This window comes from Gobio gobio (assembly GCF_949357685.1).
Source record: "Gobio gobio genome assembly, chromosome: 19".
NCBI lineage: Eukaryota > Metazoa > Chordata > Actinopteri > Cypriniformes > Gobionidae > Gobio > Gobio gobio.
In genome coordinates, this window is record NC_137112.1 from 40,729,578 (window position 1) to 40,749,206 (window position 19,629).

Consider the following 19,629-nt stretch of genomic DNA (forward strand, 5'->3'; position numbering starts at 1 on the left):
TTTGGTCATGAAAAAGGAACATTAATAAAATAAATAAAGCCACAATGTGTCACATTTCTTACATAACATTTTTAATCAAAACTATTATTTGCTCTGCTGTTGAAGGACATAGCCGACTTCTTTTTTTTACAAATAATTTCTCCAGCCTTCGAAAAAATCCTCTCACAAGGGACACTTGTTGCTGGCATGCACAAATATTTTTTAGCAAGTACATACAAATGAGGGAAAATCACTGCTATCACAAAATCTCTGTCCTCTCACAAAAACCCACGAGGTGAAGGAGGATTAACTTCACTTTTAAACAGTGGGGAATTAGGTTCATACAGATGTGTGACTGTGTAGTTTGTTCCCGTCCCTTTCAATAAAACGTAGTTTCGACAAGCACCACCTGATGAAACACTTGAAGCTTCATTTAGCCATAGTCACGTGACATTGGTGTTTCGAATCACAGTTCGGAGCAGTGTTTCGAAACGTCTGCGCTTCGGGACAGTGCCGTTTCTAGCCATTCCGACGCCCTAGGCGAAATCCTTATTGGTGCCCCCAGTCAAATTTTAAAAAGCAACATTGGTATTACTGGTATTAACAAATACATACATACCAAATTATATTTGTATATATTTGTTAATAAGTATTAACATTAATACCAGTAACATTGTGTAGCCAGATGCCTGTATAACCCTAGGCCTATAATATATAGCCTATATTTGTGCGGTCCCTAGTTGCTAAGAAATTGTTCTCAGACATAACTACATAATTATTATGTGTTATTATTACATTTCACATGAAAGTAATAAGAGTAAATACTGATTCAGTGTGTTTTTTGTTACTCATTGATGCATGAACTTCCCCTTTAAATAACGCAACACTTTGCCCTCTGTGTGTACAACACTGCTTGCATTAAGCACTATTAGAACTGAATGAATCGATTCAGAATTCAACACCATCCGTAAAGATAAGTTAAATTCGACAACGTGATTTAATAAAGGATGTATTCATGTTGTGAATTTGCACATTTTATTATACCATTTTTAAATTGGCCGATAAAGTTTTATATGGGACAATTACAAAACACACTGATTCTTTTAACAATGCATTGGCGCAAAAACCTTTTGGAGGTGCAAGTAAGAGAAGAAAGCTTTATAGAGTCAAAATATAACTGCACACTCACTTTATCATGAAATGCTGAAGTGAGTGTGCAGTTGTATTTTGCCTATAACATACACACCGAGCAATGCCATCTGCCCATTTCACAGCGTGATTTCTCGACTACCACAAATACTGCCCTAACAAAATACAGATTTGTACCTGTTATTTTAATTGGCCTTTAGTTTGAATTTAGCTTTATTGTATGGTTAAAAAAGTGTTACCTTGCCAAAGTATTGACCGAGCTCATTGATCTAATGGTGTTGTTGAGCGCTCCAAACACGAACTTTTTTAACAGTACTCTGATCTGATGGCATTTAGGAATCGTCAGATTGACAGTTCTCTGATCCGATAGTGTGGGGGAACTAGTGGGGGTGGCAATAACATTTTAGGGTGGCCGTGACACCCTTTACACACAAACATCTAGTGCCAGATATACGGCCCACCCCACCCCCCCTCCCCACTGATGACACCCTAGGCGACCGCCTAGTTTGCCTATGCCTAAAAACGGCCCAGCTTCGGGATCTCGACAAAGCACCAAAACGTCAGTTACGGGTCAGCCATCCCTACCGAAAAGCACAATGTACTCTGATTGGTCGGTTGGACCAGTGTGTTGTGATTGGTCAGCTGCTTTGAGCGTGTTTCAGAAATGTCACGCCCCTGTGCATAACCGCAAGTTTTAACCAAGCGGCAACCTCCTGCAGTTTCTCTTGAAGCCAATACGGAAGTGACTTAAACTGCAATTCATCGACTGGCCGCTAGGGACAGGATCCAGAAGGAGCAGAATCTCATTGAGCTCCATGTTAAAATGCCCAACTTTACAGCAGAAAAACATGTTTACAACCTGGTACAAATTGTGGTTTTGGTCTATACGGCTAATTTTGCACTTCATGACAACTGTGAAGGGGGTGAATTTTTTTATAACTCATTCGTTTACATTATATAAAGCTTTAAAGTCCTGCATAATTAAGGGCGTGGCCACTTTGAGTGACAGGTGGATAGCCATTTATCTGCTGTCTGTTAGTCATCGTGTCACCTCAGCTCCACCCACGTCCCGCCTCTTTGCCCATTTTCTATTATCCGGGAGTGACGCGCTGCCAAGATGGCAACGGCCAGCTCGTCTCTACTTTACGCTTCAAAACGGCTCTTCAGAATCCTATGGGTGACGTCACGGACACTACGTCCATATTTTTTTAGTCTAAGGTTTTAACACTCTACCAACTCAACCAGGCCTCGTCCCCTTTATTTTGCATATGCTTTGGGTGGGAGTTATTTAAAATGAGAAATATTGTGACGTGCAAGTTTGCCGAAGAAAACTCCAGACTACAATCCAGGCGTTTGAAGGAGTTCAGAAACAGTGATTATACTGATATAGAGAATTCTCTCTTTGGAGTGGACTTTGTGCTTGGCAACATTACAAACTAAAGAAAGTTAAGAATGTACAAAGCACAATATGACCTCTTTAACATTATGCTATAATATAGAAAATAGTACTAATAGCAAACAAACAGGTACCAAGCAGAATATAATGAGCATCATATGATTACGCGTAACAGCATATAAAAAAGCATGATGATACCTGATCATGCTGAAAGAGATCATTGGCCATGTGGACAATGCGGTCGATGTGAATAATTCCACCAATACTGGGAATCTCCATGTCAGCCACAAGCATCAGCACCATAATGGCCTCCACCAGCAGCTGTCTGTACTCAGGTTGTGGGACATGATTCAGTACAGACTCCACGTGCACAGCAAACTTAATCTCTCCCTCCGTCATCTACAATAATACACACAGACAACAGACAACGTATACATGGTTATGGGTATTTAAAGGAAAATTCAGGTTCATGTTTCAATATAATATTATATAGCAATATAAATTATAAAAATAAATACATAGAAGTTCAAAAGTTTGGTGTTGGTTAGATATTTTCTGAAACCAAATCTGCATTTATTTATTTATATATCACATAAAAACAGTAATATTGTGGGATATCATTACTTTTAACATAACCGGTTTCTGTTTTAATGTCTTCAGTGTCACATGATCCTTCAGAACTCATTCTAATATGCTGTTTTGCTGCTCAAGAAACATTTCTTATTATTATTATTAATGTTGAAAATGCTTAATATTTTTGTGGAAACCGTGATGCTTTTTTTCACCAGGATTCTTTGATGTTTAGAAAGTTCAAAAAAACAGCATTTTATTTGAAACTGTCTTTACTGTCACTTTTGATTAATTTAATGCACCCTTGCTGAATAAAAGTATTAATTAAAAAAGCCCCAAATTACTGAACGGTAATTAAGAGACTCAACAAATAGTGTGTATAGTGTGTGCAGGCGTATGCACCTCACTGGTGGTGGAGGAAGGCAAGACATATCCGGCAATGGAGAGGCCGTGACATTTCTGGAGAATCTTCCAGACCTTCTGGTAGAAGCCCATGGGCACCCTGTTTATGGCCCCGTCTAATCTGCGTCTCCTCAGCCACTGGCCCTGGCGCTCTTCCCATTGCAGGTGTGAGTCGCCTGTACCGGTTGGAGACAGGATCCCACTGGGAGTGGAGGGGCTGCTGCATCGCTACAGACACGCATACATTTGCATTGTCAGTATGTCAAAGATATGTACAAAGGCAGAGCTAACAATGTGGGTCGTCTGTTTTAAAGTGACGGCTCTAATCAGCACATTGTTAAACACATGCTTCAGGTTTAGTAAGCAAAGAACTAGGACAAACACAGCATAAGATGTCAATGTCAGCCCATGCTAAGTGAATGAAATGATCACAACAAGACAAGACTGAATTGTGACGCATTTTACAAATATGTGACCCTGGAACATGTAGCATCATCTGGAGGCTGAATAAATAAGCTTTCCATTGTGGTTTGTTAAGATAGAACAATATTTGGCCGAGATACAACTATTTAAAAATCTGGAATCTGAGGGTGCAAAAGAATCTGAATATTGAGAAAATCACCTTTAAAGTTAGCCAAATGATGCCCTTAGCAATGCATATTACTAATAATAATATTTTTATATATATTTACAGTAGGAAATTTACAAAATATCTTCAAGTAACATGATCTTTACTTAATATCCTAATGATTTTTGGCATAAAAGAAAAATCGATAATTTTGACCCATACTGTTGGCTATTGCCGCAAATATATCTGTGCGACTTGTGGATGGTTTTGTGGTCCAGGATCACATATATGTTATGGCTGCAAGTCTGTCCCATTTCAACTCAAATAACTAATCTGAGGCACTGAAAAAAACTAAACTAACAATTTATTTAAAACCAATAAGCTCAATGATCACCCCTCCAAGTTGAATTAATCTGACTGTATTTGATATAGTGGAGAGCAGGGGTTAACGGAGAGGTTTTGGTAGTTTTTTTGCGAGTTACCGTGGAACGTGGGGATGTGAAATTACTGCTGGTGGAATGACTGCTGGTAAAGATCTACGAGGATAAGAGCAGAACATACAAACATGTATAATGAACATAAGAATGGAAAGTATTTCAGACAAATGAACATTTGACGCATCATACAGAGAAGTGCAAGTCTAAAAGATGCATCAAGATGTGTATGATATGGGTCTAGTGAACATTACTCAGAAATTTCATGATTCAACAAATGTGCTGTGACATCTAGACAGAATGGGCTCTGCACAAAAAAAGCTAATCTAAAATATTAGCTCGGCATGCCTGGAAAAAAAAATTACAAACTCAACCCACGCTTATGGGTCTGGAGTCATCGAGCTGAAAACAAAATAATATAAATATTGTTTAAAGTACACTAGTAAGGAAATCTGTTTATAACATCTTAAATGGCAGGGTAAATATACAATCATTTATGAAACAAAAACACAAAAAGACATTTCTCCTCTCTCACTCCACCTGTTTGATTTCAGTCTTGAGTTTTCTGATGCCCGTGCGCTCTGTCTTGGTGGCCCCTGTGTGTCCGAGCTCATGGATGGAGATGGCAGGACTGGTAGCTGAAGACTGAATCGGACGCACTTTCACACAATACAGGGAAATTATCAAAGGGAAATCAACTTTCCCTTGAACTTTTGATATATAAAAGGTCATGGTAATATAAGATTATCCTGTAAGTTTCAGAGCTGAAAACTTCCTTGTTAGTCAAAGAAAAGCTTTTATTGACACCAGGCCCAGCAAACGCTCAATCTCAGAATGTGCCGCCTCAACAGAAGAACAAAGCCTGGTTCTGTAGCCCCCCCAACCGACTCGTGCCACTAACATAACACAGGCCTACATGGAGCTAAACCGGATAGAATTTCTATACATACCGCATAAGCTTCATTCGGATTCCAATATTATGAACACATGGATGAACTTCATTTTTAATGAATATCCAGCTCACGTGGGGAAGACATTGCGTGTCTGTTCCTTCATTTAACCACAGATTCGTTTGTAAACAAGAGACTGGATTTGCAGACAGGATGAGATTAACCACACTTATGTGAGTAAAAATGTTTTTATATGTGGTAGTATTGCATTGTTACAGATCGTTTGATATCTATTGATTATCTAACTGAACATTAGCACGCCGTCAAAGGCTGGCGAATCCTTTATTTGTGGTGCTGTTGGTTCATTGCGACTCGGGATCAGACTCGGACATGTTTGGGCTAGGGCTCGCAAAGCCCAACGTCCCGGGGCTATGTGTTTTACAGACGGGCTACCAAAACGTAAGCCCGGCCTGCCGACGGACTATCTTAAATAGTGAAATAACATTCCTTTCTTGATGTGCGTTAACTCTCTTGACTTGACATTTTGATCATGCAGTCTGCAACGTACTTGGCGTGTGTGTGTGTGTGTGTGTGTGTGTGTGTGTGTGTGTGTGTGTGTGTGTGTGTGTGTGTGTGTGTGTGTGTGTGTGTGTGTGTGTGTGTGTGATGCACGGTTTTCGCTTATATACACCGATCGGGTGGGCCAAGTAATAAAAAAAAACATTCCAATCAGTCGCGGGTGGATGAGAGATAAATCAGTGTGTTTGTTTGATAAAGATATTTTGCGAGCCCGGAGATCATTCCGGTTGCCGTTTCCCACACGCTTTCAAAACAATTCCTCGTGTACTCACAGGGGAGCCGAAGCTCATTAAATATGCAAAACTGTTATCCAATCCTAGCTGTGGGCGTTTACTTCCAAGTCTTCAGTGCAGCACGCCCATAAAAACCGAGCATTCCAGGAGAGAGCCTCAAAATCAGGGTAGAAAATAGCCTATTACTTATTCATTATGATGTTTTTGAATGTAAAAACCACGCAAACGTCATAAGTTGACCTCAGACAACAGTATAAAAAAATAAAAAAGCCAGTTCATGACACCTTTACAGAACAGACCAGCAGAATCTTTTGCTGAAGTTAATAGCATGAAAACTAAGGTTGATTAATACTCACTGCTCCTCTCTACACCAAACTCTTTCCCGCTCAGGATGTGATGTAAGAGATTCTTCATGTCAAACGGACTGAGGCTCATCAGGCTCTCTGACGCCTCCTCGCCTGTATAGGTCATATGGGCAGATTCATTGCAGTGAATGTAAGCGAATGAAAAGATTTTGTACTATCTGACTGGCTGTACCTGAGCAGTGTAGACTGCGAGCAAGTTCTGTAGCCATCACTTGCATGATGAGCCCGATGCGCAGACGCAGCATATCTCCGAACAGAGATGGCTGAGAGCGCACATACATGGCCAGATACGCCATGATCTCCTGAGTTCAGAAGTTTAGTAAGTGCATTGAAAAAACAGCAACATTACTTTAGAGCTTAAATTAGGGCTACCTGTGTGAGTACAGCAATGCTGATGTCTTGTCCACTGGCCTCATAGATCAAGTTAATCAGTTCCTCGGGAGGAAGAGGACTACAAATAAGAAAATTGGTTAAGTTATAGGATAATATTAAAATTAATTAAAAAAAGCAACATCTAAAATGACTAAAGTCACTCACACTGTGATGACCTTCTCTCTGGGCTCGGGAGGAAGACCCACTGTAAGCTGTTTATGATGGGAGATCAGATCTGTGCAGGCCTGTGTGCATATAAACAAACAAACTAAACTATTAGAGGCAAAATTATTGGTCATAGTAGAAATAATGCCACTGACGGTCAAACAGATAAATCATTTTTACACTTTTTTAGATAATTTTTGATTTATAAATCAAATAATTTAACCCCTTAACTGTCACCGTCCTGTTCCGGGACGCCTGGCGCTCTTTTTTTGATCGCCTTTTTTCGTTTATCATATATTTTAGTAATTATCATAAATTAGGTATCATTCGGAAGCTTACAAATTCAAAATTCATCCGTTTTGAAATCGGACGTTGTGTTACCATGGAAATGGTACTCTAAATTCTTCTAGCGGGCTCCTCCCCTAGTGGGCGGTGTCATGTTTCAAAACAACATTTATTTTAACTACTTTATAATCAAAATCTTTTCCAATCTTGATAAAACGCATATCGTCAGAAAGGTCTCAAGGTTCCATATTTGGTGACTGTTTTGTGATGGAAGTGATATTTAGACAGAAATGTACAGGAAAATGCATAAAAAAGGAATTTGGATGACACCCGGTGGCTATTTTTGGTATAGTGCCTAAACAAAACAAAACTTACATTTTTGTGATATCAAATTCGAATTTGGAAAACAACTTGGTTAGACATATGGCTTTGATTTTATAGTAATTTTATAGCAAAACATTTTTTGTAAAATATGTATTTTATATCAAATAAAAAATATTTAGTACAGTATTTTTCGTTTACAGTAAATTCAAAACTTCCATAACTTTTTCAAACTTTCATATTTTGAATTGCTTTCACTTCAGCAATAATCTGCAGAGTGTCTTCTTTAAAACAAGACTTAGGTCTATATTCCAAAGCATTCATGAATTACAGCCCTTAAAGTTTGGATAGTGCATTTTCATGTGTATTCTCAAAAAGGGGGGTGACAGTTACAGTAAGAGGTTAAATTGTATGGATTTTCATAGTTTAGTATTAAAAATTGAGTCTGGAAAAGTAGTAAAAATAAATTATGAAAACATTAGGGAAAACGTTTCCAAGATTGTTCTAATGTCAGATTCACATTCACAAATGTTCAAAAGTTTGGAATTAATATGAAAGAAAGAAATTAATACTTTTAATCAGCAAATAGGCATTGAATTGACTGTAAAGACATTTATACTATTGGATTTTTATTCCAATAAAAGCAGTTCTTTTGAACTTTCTATTAATCAAGAAAGTTAAGCTTTTTTGAACATTGATGATAATAATAAATGTTTTTTGAGCTGCAAATCAGCATATTATAATTATTTCTAAAGGATCATGTGACACTGAAGACATTTGCCACAGCTTTGCCATTGCAGGAATAATTACACTATAAAATATATTAAAACAGTTTTTATAAATTGTAATAATATTTCAAAATATTACTATATTTTTTAATCAAATAAATGCAGCCTTGGTGAGCATAAGAGACTTCTTTCAAAATCATTTAAAAATCTTACCGAACCTAAACTTTTTAATGGCAGCGTTAAATTATTATTATTTTTTTTAATGTAAAAAGTTAGTGAAACATAAAAGAGCATGTAGTTGACAAAAATGCTTTGACATGGGGTCTCACTTCAGCAAGGACTTCCACCCTCTTCCTCAGGATGCCTGAGATGTAGCGGATGAGGCCCCATTCCTTACACGATCCCGCCCGGACATAAAGCTCCTCGAGAAGAGAGCGAACCGTCGCCTCACCTTGTCCTGACAGATGTACCACCCAATCCGGACCCCTAAACACACACAAAGACCGGGAAGAAAACAATTTAATGATCGACTTCAATTAAAATGGCTGTTAAATAACAAAATATTAGAATATAATAGAATGGATATGCACAGTTGAGTTGTATGGATGGTCTCACTTCATAGCATAGAGGACATAGAGGATATCTGCCTGGTCCTGAAGGGTTGGGCAATGTTTTAGCTGATTGACCAGATGGACAAAGTCTGTATTCCCATGAGAATCACGTGGCAAGTGCAGGTCAACGCTATTAGTCTAGAGTGTTTGCAGACAAAATTATGTGTCATACAAGTGCATTCATTTCATTCTCCTCACTTTATGTTTTCTGGAGTGTGTGGACTTGCCTTGGTGTGATGAGAAACAGTGTGCTGAGCAACATCCAGCAGGTTCAGAGACTTCCTGTGTTTGCTCATGATGGGGGCAATAGGCAAATACATTGAAGGCTCTGAAAAGCACATCATATAATGAGATGGCTAGTCATCATTCCAACTAGAAAGCATGAAAACAACTTAACAATTAAAGATAAATATTGAGGGCTTACTTGGCATGTTGTGGCCCTGAACCTGGGCCATGAATGAAAGGATGTCCCTGGTGGTGTGTTCAGCACTGAAAACATGGTGCTGCCCCATCTGGATGGGAGGTAGATGGCATTTTGTGGCAGTGCTGTGCAACAAATCTGTGAGATACTGGTCAAACATGTCTCCTGAACCTCCTGTGAGAAAAAAAAAAGAGATAAATGACTTTGAAATAAAGTCATTTAAAGATTACATTTATCAGCGTTAAATTATTACATTACTGATTGATTCATTTAAAAAAAAAAAAAAACTTGTGAGCATCTAAGGTAATGTTAAAATATTTTTTTTTGTTATTTTAGTATTATTTATATACAATTATATTTCATTTTAATTTAAGTAATTAATAATAATTATTTTTTAGTAATTTTGTTATGTGCTTTGTCATTTTTATTAGTTTTTGATTTTATTATATTCATATATTTAGCTTTTAAGGTGTAGTTTTATTCACTTAAGGACTTTATTTCAGTTAGTTTTCAAAGCAACAATTCAGCTTTTTCATTTTTTTTTATTTTTTTAAGTTTAGGTTTTACATGTAATGTTATATTTTATTTGATTTCAGCTTTAATCATTTTATTTAACAATGGACCCTTTTCACAGACTGTAATGACGTGTTTTCAGTTATCAACATTGTAAATGTATGAAAGTTTTTTTAAAGGGTTGATGAATTGAGAAATCAACTTTCCTATGAGCCTTTGATATATAAAAAAGTTAATCGTGATATAAGAATATCCTGTAAGTTTCGGAGCTGAAAACATCCTTGTTAGTCAAAGAAAAGCTTTTATTGACAACCAGGCCCAGCAAACTATCGATCTCAGAATATGTCGACCATTGACGTCATAGAATGCAGAAACGCTTCCTCAACAGATAAATATGTACGCCTGCTTCTGAGCTAAACGGATCGTGCTAACGAGCAATAAACATGCCGGTTCCAGCTCACGCGTGTAAGACATTGCGCGTTTGTTCGCTTCATTTCACCGCAGAATCGTTTGTAAACATGATACAGGTCAAGACTGGATTTGCAGACATATTGAGATTAAAACACAATGCTGTGCCTTCTATATTGGATCCGACAGGAATGGTGCAACACACTTATGTGAATAAAACATGTTTTTATATGTGAAAGTATTGCATTGTTACAGATCGTGTTGATTATGTGTACGTGTCTAACTGAACATACCTTAGCACGCTGTCACAGGCTGGAGATTTGAGGTGTTATTGGTTCATTCGTGATCAGACTCGGACTTGTAACGTTATGGGCCAGGGCTCGCAAAGCCCAACATCCCGGGGCTATGTGTTTTCCAGACGGGCTACCAAAACGTAAGCCCGGCCTGCCGACAGGTTATCTTAAATAGTGAAATAACATTCCTATCTTGCGTGCGAGCGTGTGTACGGGTCGCGGTTATTCACCGATCGGGCCGGCCAAGTAATAAATAAAAAACATTCCAATCAATCGCGGGTGGATGAGAGATAAATCATTGTGTTTGTTTGATAAAGGTATTTTGCGAGCCCTGTGAGCGTTTCTCCACGCTTTCAAAACAATTCCCAAATGTACTGAGGAGAGCCTGAGGGGAGCTGAAGCTCATTAAATACTGTACGCTGATCTAATCCGATCCTAGCCATGGGCGTTTACTTCCAAGTCTTCATTGCGGCACGCCTATCTAAACCGAGCGTGTCTTGAGAGAGCCTCAAAACCAGGGTAGAAAATAGCCTATTACTTATTCATTATGATGTTTTTGAATTTAAAAACCATGCAAACGTCATAAGTTGACTTCAGACAACAGTATAAAAAAAATGTAAAAGCCAGTTTTAAAAGGTTTTAAAATGTTATTTTTTCTTACCTCAGCAGTAAATTATAAAAAAGAAATTCAGTCTTTGAGTCTTTCTAATACAACGGCTGAGGGAGTGACAGCAAATGTCACAATTTCGTGGATTTTTTCTTCTGCTATTTGGAGCAAAATGGAAAATATTTGTATATATATATTTGCTGTCGTCTCCCATTCAATACTATAGAAGTTAACCAACTATGATGAAATGTCCATAACAACACTGCTTATATGGTATATATATTGTGTATCCCTATAAAAAAACATCAGCTTCACCAACACTAACCAGAAAAATTATGTTATTTTTTCTTACCTCAGCAGTAAATTACAAAAAAGAAATTCAGTCTTTGAGTCTTTCTAATACAACGGCTGAGGGAGTGACAGCAAATTTCACAATTTCGTGGATTTTTTCTTCTGCTATTGGAGCAAAATGGTAAATATTTGTATATATATATTTGCTGTCGTCTCCCATTCAATACTATAGAAGTTAACCAACTATGATGAAATGTCCATAACAACACTGCTTATATGGTATATATATTGTGTATCCCTATAAAAAAACATCAGCTTCACCAACACTAACCAGAAAAATCTAACCTTGATCCAAAATCAATTAAACTGGTCTTTTCAGCAAGGTATGGATATAGTTTCTGGGGACAGATTCTTTCCAAAGCAGCTGTGTGTGAGTCAGTAGGAATACCTGAGGGCCCAAAACTTTCTTCCTCTTCCTCCTCATCCTCCTCTAGCAGATTCTCTTCAGAGTCAGTATCCAAGAAGCTGAGTTGGGTGTGGAAGGAGGTGGTAAGGAACGAGGAAAGGTTTCCCATCTGCACCCTAAAGAGCAAAGGGAATGAACCACATTTGTGCCTTAAAAATCATACTATACATACAGTATCTCTTTTTATTATTATTGTCACAAATTGTCCGACCTTGCTCCCGCAAAGTATCCATCTTGAAGCTTCCGCAAGGTGGACAGAATACACGGGTCAATACTGTCGCCGTCTTCAACTGGCCCAATAATAGAAACAAAGAAACTGTGAATATTATTTTTTGCAGATTGTAACGATATGTTCTGAGGATACCAACAAGAAGAAGTTTTACCCAGCATGCTTTGTGTGATGGGGAACGTGAGGGTAGGTCTTCCAGTCATCCGCCAGCAGGAAGAGAGGTAAGCAAGCTCTGTCCGCAACATCTCAACAATCATCTGGTTATCCAAGGCCAAGTAGAAGTGATGCTGGTCAATGAACTATGAGGGAAAATACAATGTTGTATTGCTTTTATTAGACTTATATTAGTATATGCATATATTTGCAGTCTGACCCTACAGTAGGTCTTCTACTAATAGTAGATTTCCTGCTATGTGAGATTACCTGTGGAGTGAATGTATAAGTACCATCTCTGATCTCATAAAACTTTGAAGTTCCCAGGACACCGATGTGCCTGTATGGTCGCCCGCTCAGATTCAGTTTTTTAGAGTTACCTGTGCAATGGGGAAAGGAAATGGTTTGAATTTCATTCAGTATCCTAGAACCTAATGCAATTCTACAGATGCAGCTGTTTACGCCATCTAGCTTTGTCCTGTTAGTCACAGTAGATCTGAACACTTACCCAATTTCACATAAATGTGGCTCAAGATGCGAGCTGGCATGACCCGGATGGGCGAAACATCAGAGACAGTCTGAACCTCAATCCCATGATCCCTCAGAAGCTGCTGGATCTGCACCGACTCAGCCACTACACTCACTAAACAGCAGAACAAATAGAGCTGCTGGCAAAAGGTCAGTCGTCTCTGCTCAGCAAATTATAGCGTCAAGTTTCAAATTTAAAATTGAGTTTCAAGTAATTAACAGAATCTGCTTCAGCCCAAATCAACCAGCTGGGTCATTCTTACCATGTGGCAGATTTTCATATCCCCTATTATAAAAATATTAAATATTAATAAATTATTAAACTCACACATTCTATTAAAAGTTTTCTATTATATCATAATCATATCATATTATATTATATAGTTTGTTATACATTTTTAACATGAAGAACAGTATATACATAAGTGTTAGCAATAAATTTGATGAAAGTTATAATATTAGTCTCATTCAAACACAGTGCTCACTGTTCACTTTGTTAGATTATCAGAGAAATTGGTATAATATAAAAATTTCATAACTTAATTCTCATTTGAGCTGTCCCTCCCTTACTGAGCAACTTTTGCACTTTATCTCTTTATATCTTGTTAATTTTGTTGTAAAACTATTGTGTAAGAAATCAAATTATACTGTAATTAAAAAAGCCTTAATACCTGAGACTGACCAAAAATCATATACTAATTCCTCTAAATTACAGAGGATTAAAAGGTAAAAACAGGAACAAAACTGCTTCTACACAATTTAAAGGTCCAGTTTTTCGTGTTTTTTTGAAGCTTTGATTGTGTTTACAGTGTGCAATATAACATGTGTTCATGTTTCATGTGTAAAAAAACAGTATTTTTCACACAATTTACTTTGTGTTACTCTGTATACTGCGGTTTTCACTGTCCTCAAAACGGCCTGAGAATTTCCTCGTTCTATGAAGTCCCTCCTTCAGAAACACGTAACGAGTTCTGATTGTGCCAGCGGTTCCCGTGTTGTGATTCGACAGCAGCTTAGCGCACGTTGCCCGGGAAGGTCACGCCTCTTACCATAACGGGGAGATGAACGCGCTCAAACTACAGCCCCTGAATGCCAAACAAAGGTGATTTGACTCCGGGATGAAAATAACAGCGTCTGAACGACATGGCGACAAACGCAACCGAACCGAACCGAACGCAACACTTCCTCTTCTCCACGAGGGAGCAACAAGACCACGCCCCCCTTTTTCGCGTATTCTTGTGGGCGGAGGTTAGTCAACAAACTGTTCTATTGACGTCATTAAAGCAGGATGTACAGGGATGTAGTCCAGACCGGCCGTTCGCTGTAGGCTTTGAAAGGGAACTTCTGTTAAATAAAATATCTCGCTTGGCATTGAACTTTGAGCTTTATAATTTTACAGGTATTATTTATGCTCTAACAGCAACATTACACACTAACTAAAGTTTGAAAAATGGGATCACGAAGAACAGGACCTTTAAGATATTTTACAAATAGGTATTTGTCTTAATAAGTGCACAACTGTCTTTATTCCTTATAAAATAGGAAATAATATTCACAAACCTTGCACAACAACGTCTGGCTTGAATTCTTTAGAAAATCGCCTATTTAGAGGATCAATCTCTCCAGGGGCCAGAAATCCCTGATGAAAAGGAATAATTTGTCAAATAATAGTATGTAGAGCAGAATAGATAAAACATGAAGGATTAAAGAAATATTCAGATAGCACAGTCTGATCCCCTAATATAAAATATTAAACTCACACATTTTATAGATCAAGAATCAAGAATATCAAATATTGGGGGAGGGGCAATTTGCACATTTCAAATTATTCGGGGGGGGGGGGGGGGGGGGGTTATTATCATTTATTATCATTTCTGACTTAAAACATAAAAAAGAACAATGTCTAAAAGCTGATATGTGACAGGGTGTACAGCAAACAAGCTAAAAAACACAGAAATACGTTTTTATACGGTGTCGTCCCAAAAAAACGAGCCTTTAAGGAGACATGGAAGGAGACAAAAGTGGATACAGGCAATACGACTTCAGGCATCAGCAGGAAGAATGGGTAACTTTTGGGATCCTGACACTCAGTATGCCTTCCCTTTCGAAAAATAACCATGGTTTTATTATAGTAAAAGTGTAGTAACCATGGTTTTTTGGCTAATTGATTACCATTTATATAACCACAGTTTTACCACAAATACCATGGTTAAACTATGGTTAGAGTAGCAAAACCATGGTTAATTTGTGGTTACCATGGTTTAACTACAATAACCATGTTTTTTTGGTTTTATTTGTAGTAAAACCATGGTTCAGTTTCGTAAGGGTTAGTATGCCTATGTGTGCAGTAAACATTTTGTCACTGTTAAGTCAAATCCAAATGTCGATTTTATAGATTATATTTCCTGTCGCTGATTCCGTTCCCCTCTAGTGGGTGTACTTCTCAGTGTAATATAACATGTCGCGCTCTGTCTCAATTGCCTGTATCCACTTGTGTGTCCTTAAATGCTCGTTTTTTTGGGTCAACAGCTTATAAAAACTTCTGGGTTTTTGGTTCTGGGTTTTTTAGCTTGTTTGCTGTACACTTTGTCACATATCAGCTTTTAGACATTGTTCTGTTTTTTGTTAAAAGTCAGAAATAACAAGGAGGCCGCTTCACGCAATACAAAGTCAATGGAGACGGTTTGATTGTCCCCCCGACAGTGTCGCTCTGTCTCTTTGGGGGGCAAATTGGCCATTTCTAATTATTCAGGGTGGCTTGCCCCCCTCAATGTCGTTAACAACAGTAAAACAACAAGTGGTTAACAACAGTATAAATTAATTCAATAAATGTTATAATATTAGTTGTTTCATTCAAACACAGTGATCATTGTTCACTTTGTTGGATATCATAGAAATTGGTATAATATCATAATTTCAAAAGTTAATTCTTATTTGAACTGTCGCTCCTTTACTGAGCAACCACACCATACTTACTTATTTTGTGTCAAATCAAGCTGATTGACTTCTGCTGATTGCTTACTCAACATTCAATAGTCTGGTTCAGTGTTTGATGTAAGCTGGTCCTACAACACGCCATCAGAGTTTCTCTGAAACCCTCCACCTCCCCCAGCTCCACCTGTCTAGATCTGTCTGGGATTTACGTATGTCTATTGATGCAGCAGCATCATATTTTACACGCTCACAGTGGCAGTAGCAAGTCCATTCTTCCTTATAGCAGGTCTAGTCTGCCAAGACCAAGTATATTAATATTGTCATATTCATTACCATGCCAAAACTACTTAGAGAGTTGTCATGACTGACATTTTGCATGTGCACTTAGGTAGCACTTCAACACTTGAAATCATGTCTCAATAGTTTTCAGATTACATAAAACATGTTTAATATGAAAGGGCATCCTGTCTTTCCAGGCTTCAGTACCTCAACCAGTAGACTGCCCAGGATATACAGTGACTGGCCCCACATATGCGGGAGCTGGCCAGCGGCCACACGCTCCACAGAGTGAGGATTCCCGTACTCTTCTTCAATCTGAACAAGAAACAAACACACAGATGAGTAACAGATTAAATCATTTTACCCAGAATTTTTTTTTTTTTCACAGTTACTGACCAGAGTACAAACACTTTTCAGAACTGGCATACTTTAGTACATATTTTATGCACAATTGCGCCTTTACACAGTAAAAAGGAGTATTTGACATTATAAATGTGAATGACAGCCCATTTATGAAATGTGTAAACTAGTTCTAAAAAGTATAAGCTCACTTTGTCAGATGGTACAGCGTAGAGTTCAGGCACCAGACGAATTCCGTGTTTGCCCCTGATCAAAACTCCGTCAAGAGCCTCTCTGTATTCCTGCACCTATGAGGAATGGCATAGCTGTCAATCATTACTCCAGAATACAGGTGAGTTTTCACAGGATAGCCTGTTCATACCTGCTCATGTTCCTCATTGAAGATGCCATCAAGTATAAGGTAAGTCCAAAACACTGGCCACTCACATTCAATGTTCTCAAAGAGCTTCAGCTCAGCTGGGTCATAGTGAAGTCGAGTGGGGTCCTATCACAATCATAAAAATATAGAATGCATGCAGTCACATTAATAGAGAACTAGCCACAAAATACTTATTTTGTGTAAAATCTGCTTACCTCTATTGGGGTCCTGTATCCATCTCGGATAAATCGACAACAGCCGTAACGTCCCTAAAATTATTAAAATATGCTTAAGCTTGTAATAAATTGATAGCAAATAGGGATGCACTGATATGAACATTTTGGCTTATACCGATGACAATAATTCTTTATATTTGAAAGCGGATAACCGATATATTTGCAGATAAGTCTAAATCTAATTTTTATATGATTTGAAAGCCTGATTACAAAAACAAAAGTGTTACCAATAAAAGCCAAGTCCCAAGCACACAATTATAATTTTATATAGCCTTTATGACAGACTTGCGCTGCACATGCTGCACCTTTCCTCTTTGAAGTAATTTCAACCCTATTTCAAGCAATTTAAAACCATAATGGCAAACAGTGCGCATCTGAAGCATCTCTGCTGAAGGAAATAATCCATTATTTATCAGCTTTAATATATCGGCCAAATTTTTTTATCGGGCCGATAACGATAACATTAAAATAAATATATATTGGCCTATACCAATATGGTGGCCGACATATTGTGCATGCCTAATAGCAAACACAGTGGAAAAGAGGGGAAATGGTGATGGAAATATCATATTTCATGTGCGTTCTTTTGCAAAAGTATTGTGTTCCCCTGAGAAACGTTGCACTTGCTCGCAAAAGCACTGAAATCAAGCGAATGCAAATGTTTTGAGAGATAACACAAAGATTCTCCGGGGAACACAAAAGTTTTGTGAGAGAACACAAATAAAATAGAAGTCTGATTTTCTTACAATCACCATGTCCCTTAAGGGGCTTCATAGGAAACATGTCTGGCATAGTTTTTTAATACAATATAATATGTGTGGGTCATGGGTAATTCCATCTCAAGTTGTCCAAAATTGGAAAAGTTGGTTGCTTGATCATTTAACATTTTTCCCCACCAGAGACAATCATTTTTCAAAAATGTCAATCTCGCCCCCATTAAAAAAAATTAAGATACAATTCAAATGAACAGTTGAAATGTTCTACATGTACACTATACTTACTAAGGTTCCCCTTCAGAAAAACATTAAAGCTGAGACTTGAATCCTTCCCATTTTAAACTGACCCTAAATGTGGAACCCTGAGCAATCTTCGATAAAAATGGTCCATTAGATCATTTAAAATGGATTGACCCGCACAGCCTTTTCCCTAACGCCACAGTACCTGCAACTTGGTGATGATTTCACCCTTGGTGATGTTGGCCAGATCTGCATCCTCCACTGCAAATGCAGGAAAGGAGATCACAGAGAGCAGACCAGCATCTATCTCTTTAGAAGTGGACGCTCGAGGCAGCATGGAGCACAAAATAGACTAGAAACACAATTAGAAACGAGATGTTTGACGAAGCAAATCTTATTGATTGAAGAAACATTTTAAATGTGAATCATTCACTTCAATTCTTAAGAATAAACCTGGACTGCATCTCCTAAAATCATTGTAAGCTTAAGTAGATCAAAGAGACCATTGGTGTTGATGGTTTCTCTGATCTACTTAGACATATGACGCACTAGGGAGATGCAGCCCTGGTTTGTAAAATAATAACCGACTAATAAGCAGGTACAAACTCTGGTAATTTACCTGACAATGTTCTACTTCATCTGGGAGAACGTGAATGACTGATTTTGGGCCTCCGTGAGCTCCAAACATGTCAAGCTCATCAATGGCCTCCAAAGCTGCCTGAAAATGTGAAGAGCAAACAAAATCAATATTAACTTCTGAATGAGCAGACAGAATAAATGAGAATGACTCTCCAACCTTAGCCATTCCGACAGAGCTGCCATTTAGTTCAGGAATTCCCTGATTGGTCTTGTCTCCTCTCTCCCACATCCCATAATCCTGCAGGGGGAAATGAACAGGACTGTGATGCCAGTTCAGCTCTGGTATATAACCACTTGATAACCCAATGAGAACTTACAGCCACTTTGTACGCTGCCTCGATGTAGAACACCAGGTTCTGGATAAACGCCACCTCGTCCAAATTAGATATGATACGCAGACCTGCGATATGATTTCAACAACAATGAAAATGGTTGCTGAAAACAAGAAACTCTACAGCACAACAAAAACACAACACACCCTTCAAAGGCTAAATTTAAGACCCAATGGAACCAAAGTATTTTGTGTGCATGTGTGTTAGCCTTGAGGCAAATCTATACAAAATCTGTGGACTATTTTCTGCCTTAGTTTTTAGGGGAAATCTGCAGAGTTGTGTGGAACGGACTTGCTAATCTGTGGAGAATTCACGAATGATAGCCATTACAATTCTGCATATATTGCTTAGTTTTTTTGCAGAGTTGTTCTTTGAGAGCCTAGCTAAAAGTAATGCAAAACATTGTATTTACCACATATACATTTACAGTATTTTTTTTCAAAAAATGTTACCCATCTTGATTACATACAGTATTTTTGTCCAATCAAATGTTCTCTAGAATGAAAATGCCCCTAAATATAAACATTTGACATTCAAAAGCAAGTATCAAATCCCACATCCCACCCTGGATTTCATGTT

General features: G+C 38.0%; 1 protein-coding gene across 3 annotated transcripts in view; it reads right to left on the reverse strand.

The window, feature by feature from the left end:
* Positions 1-19,629, reverse strand: part of phka2 (phosphorylase kinase, alpha 2 (liver)) — a 44,065-nt gene that overhangs the window by 1,829 nt on the left and 22,607 nt on the right. For 2 of the 3 annotated variants that reach the window (XM_079844155.1, XM_079844153.1), the window contains 26 exons: positions 19,036-19,118; positions 18,876-18,956; positions 18,699-18,797; positions 18,285-18,431; positions 17,103-17,156; positions 16,891-17,013; positions 16,721-16,816; positions 16,377-16,484; positions 14,517-14,595; positions 12,937-13,071; positions 12,699-12,808; positions 12,430-12,574; positions 12,258-12,336; positions 12,029-12,162; positions 9,472-9,642; positions 9,275-9,375; positions 9,052-9,185; positions 8,766-8,922; positions 7,103-7,182; positions 6,938-7,016; positions 6,738-6,867; positions 6,557-6,658; positions 5,039-5,157; positions 4,547-4,600; positions 3,497-3,724; positions 2,723-2,923 (listed from right to left, as the gene is read on the reverse strand). In XM_079844155.1, the coding sequence (XP_079700281.1) occupies positions 2,723-2,923; positions 3,497-3,724; positions 4,547-4,600; positions 5,039-5,157; positions 6,557-6,658; positions 6,738-6,867; positions 6,938-7,016; positions 7,103-7,182; positions 8,766-8,922; positions 9,052-9,185; positions 9,275-9,375; positions 9,472-9,642; positions 12,029-12,162; positions 12,258-12,336; positions 12,430-12,574; positions 12,699-12,808; positions 12,937-13,071; positions 14,517-14,595; positions 16,377-16,484; positions 16,721-16,816; positions 16,891-17,013; positions 17,103-17,156; positions 18,285-18,431; positions 18,699-18,797; positions 18,876-18,956; positions 19,036-19,118 (3,029 nt within the window). Of the gene's footprint in view, positions 1-2,722; positions 2,924-3,496; positions 3,725-4,546; positions 4,601-5,038; positions 5,158-6,556; positions 6,659-6,737; positions 6,868-6,937; positions 7,017-7,102; positions 7,183-8,765; positions 8,923-9,051; positions 9,186-9,274; positions 9,376-9,471; positions 9,643-12,028; positions 12,163-12,257; positions 12,337-12,429; positions 12,575-12,698; positions 12,809-12,936; positions 13,072-14,516; positions 14,596-16,376; positions 16,485-16,720; positions 16,817-16,890; positions 17,014-17,102; positions 17,157-18,284; positions 18,432-18,698; positions 18,957-19,035; positions 19,119-19,629 lie in introns of all 3 variants that reach the window. The other variant, XM_079844154.1, reaches the window with a different exon arrangement.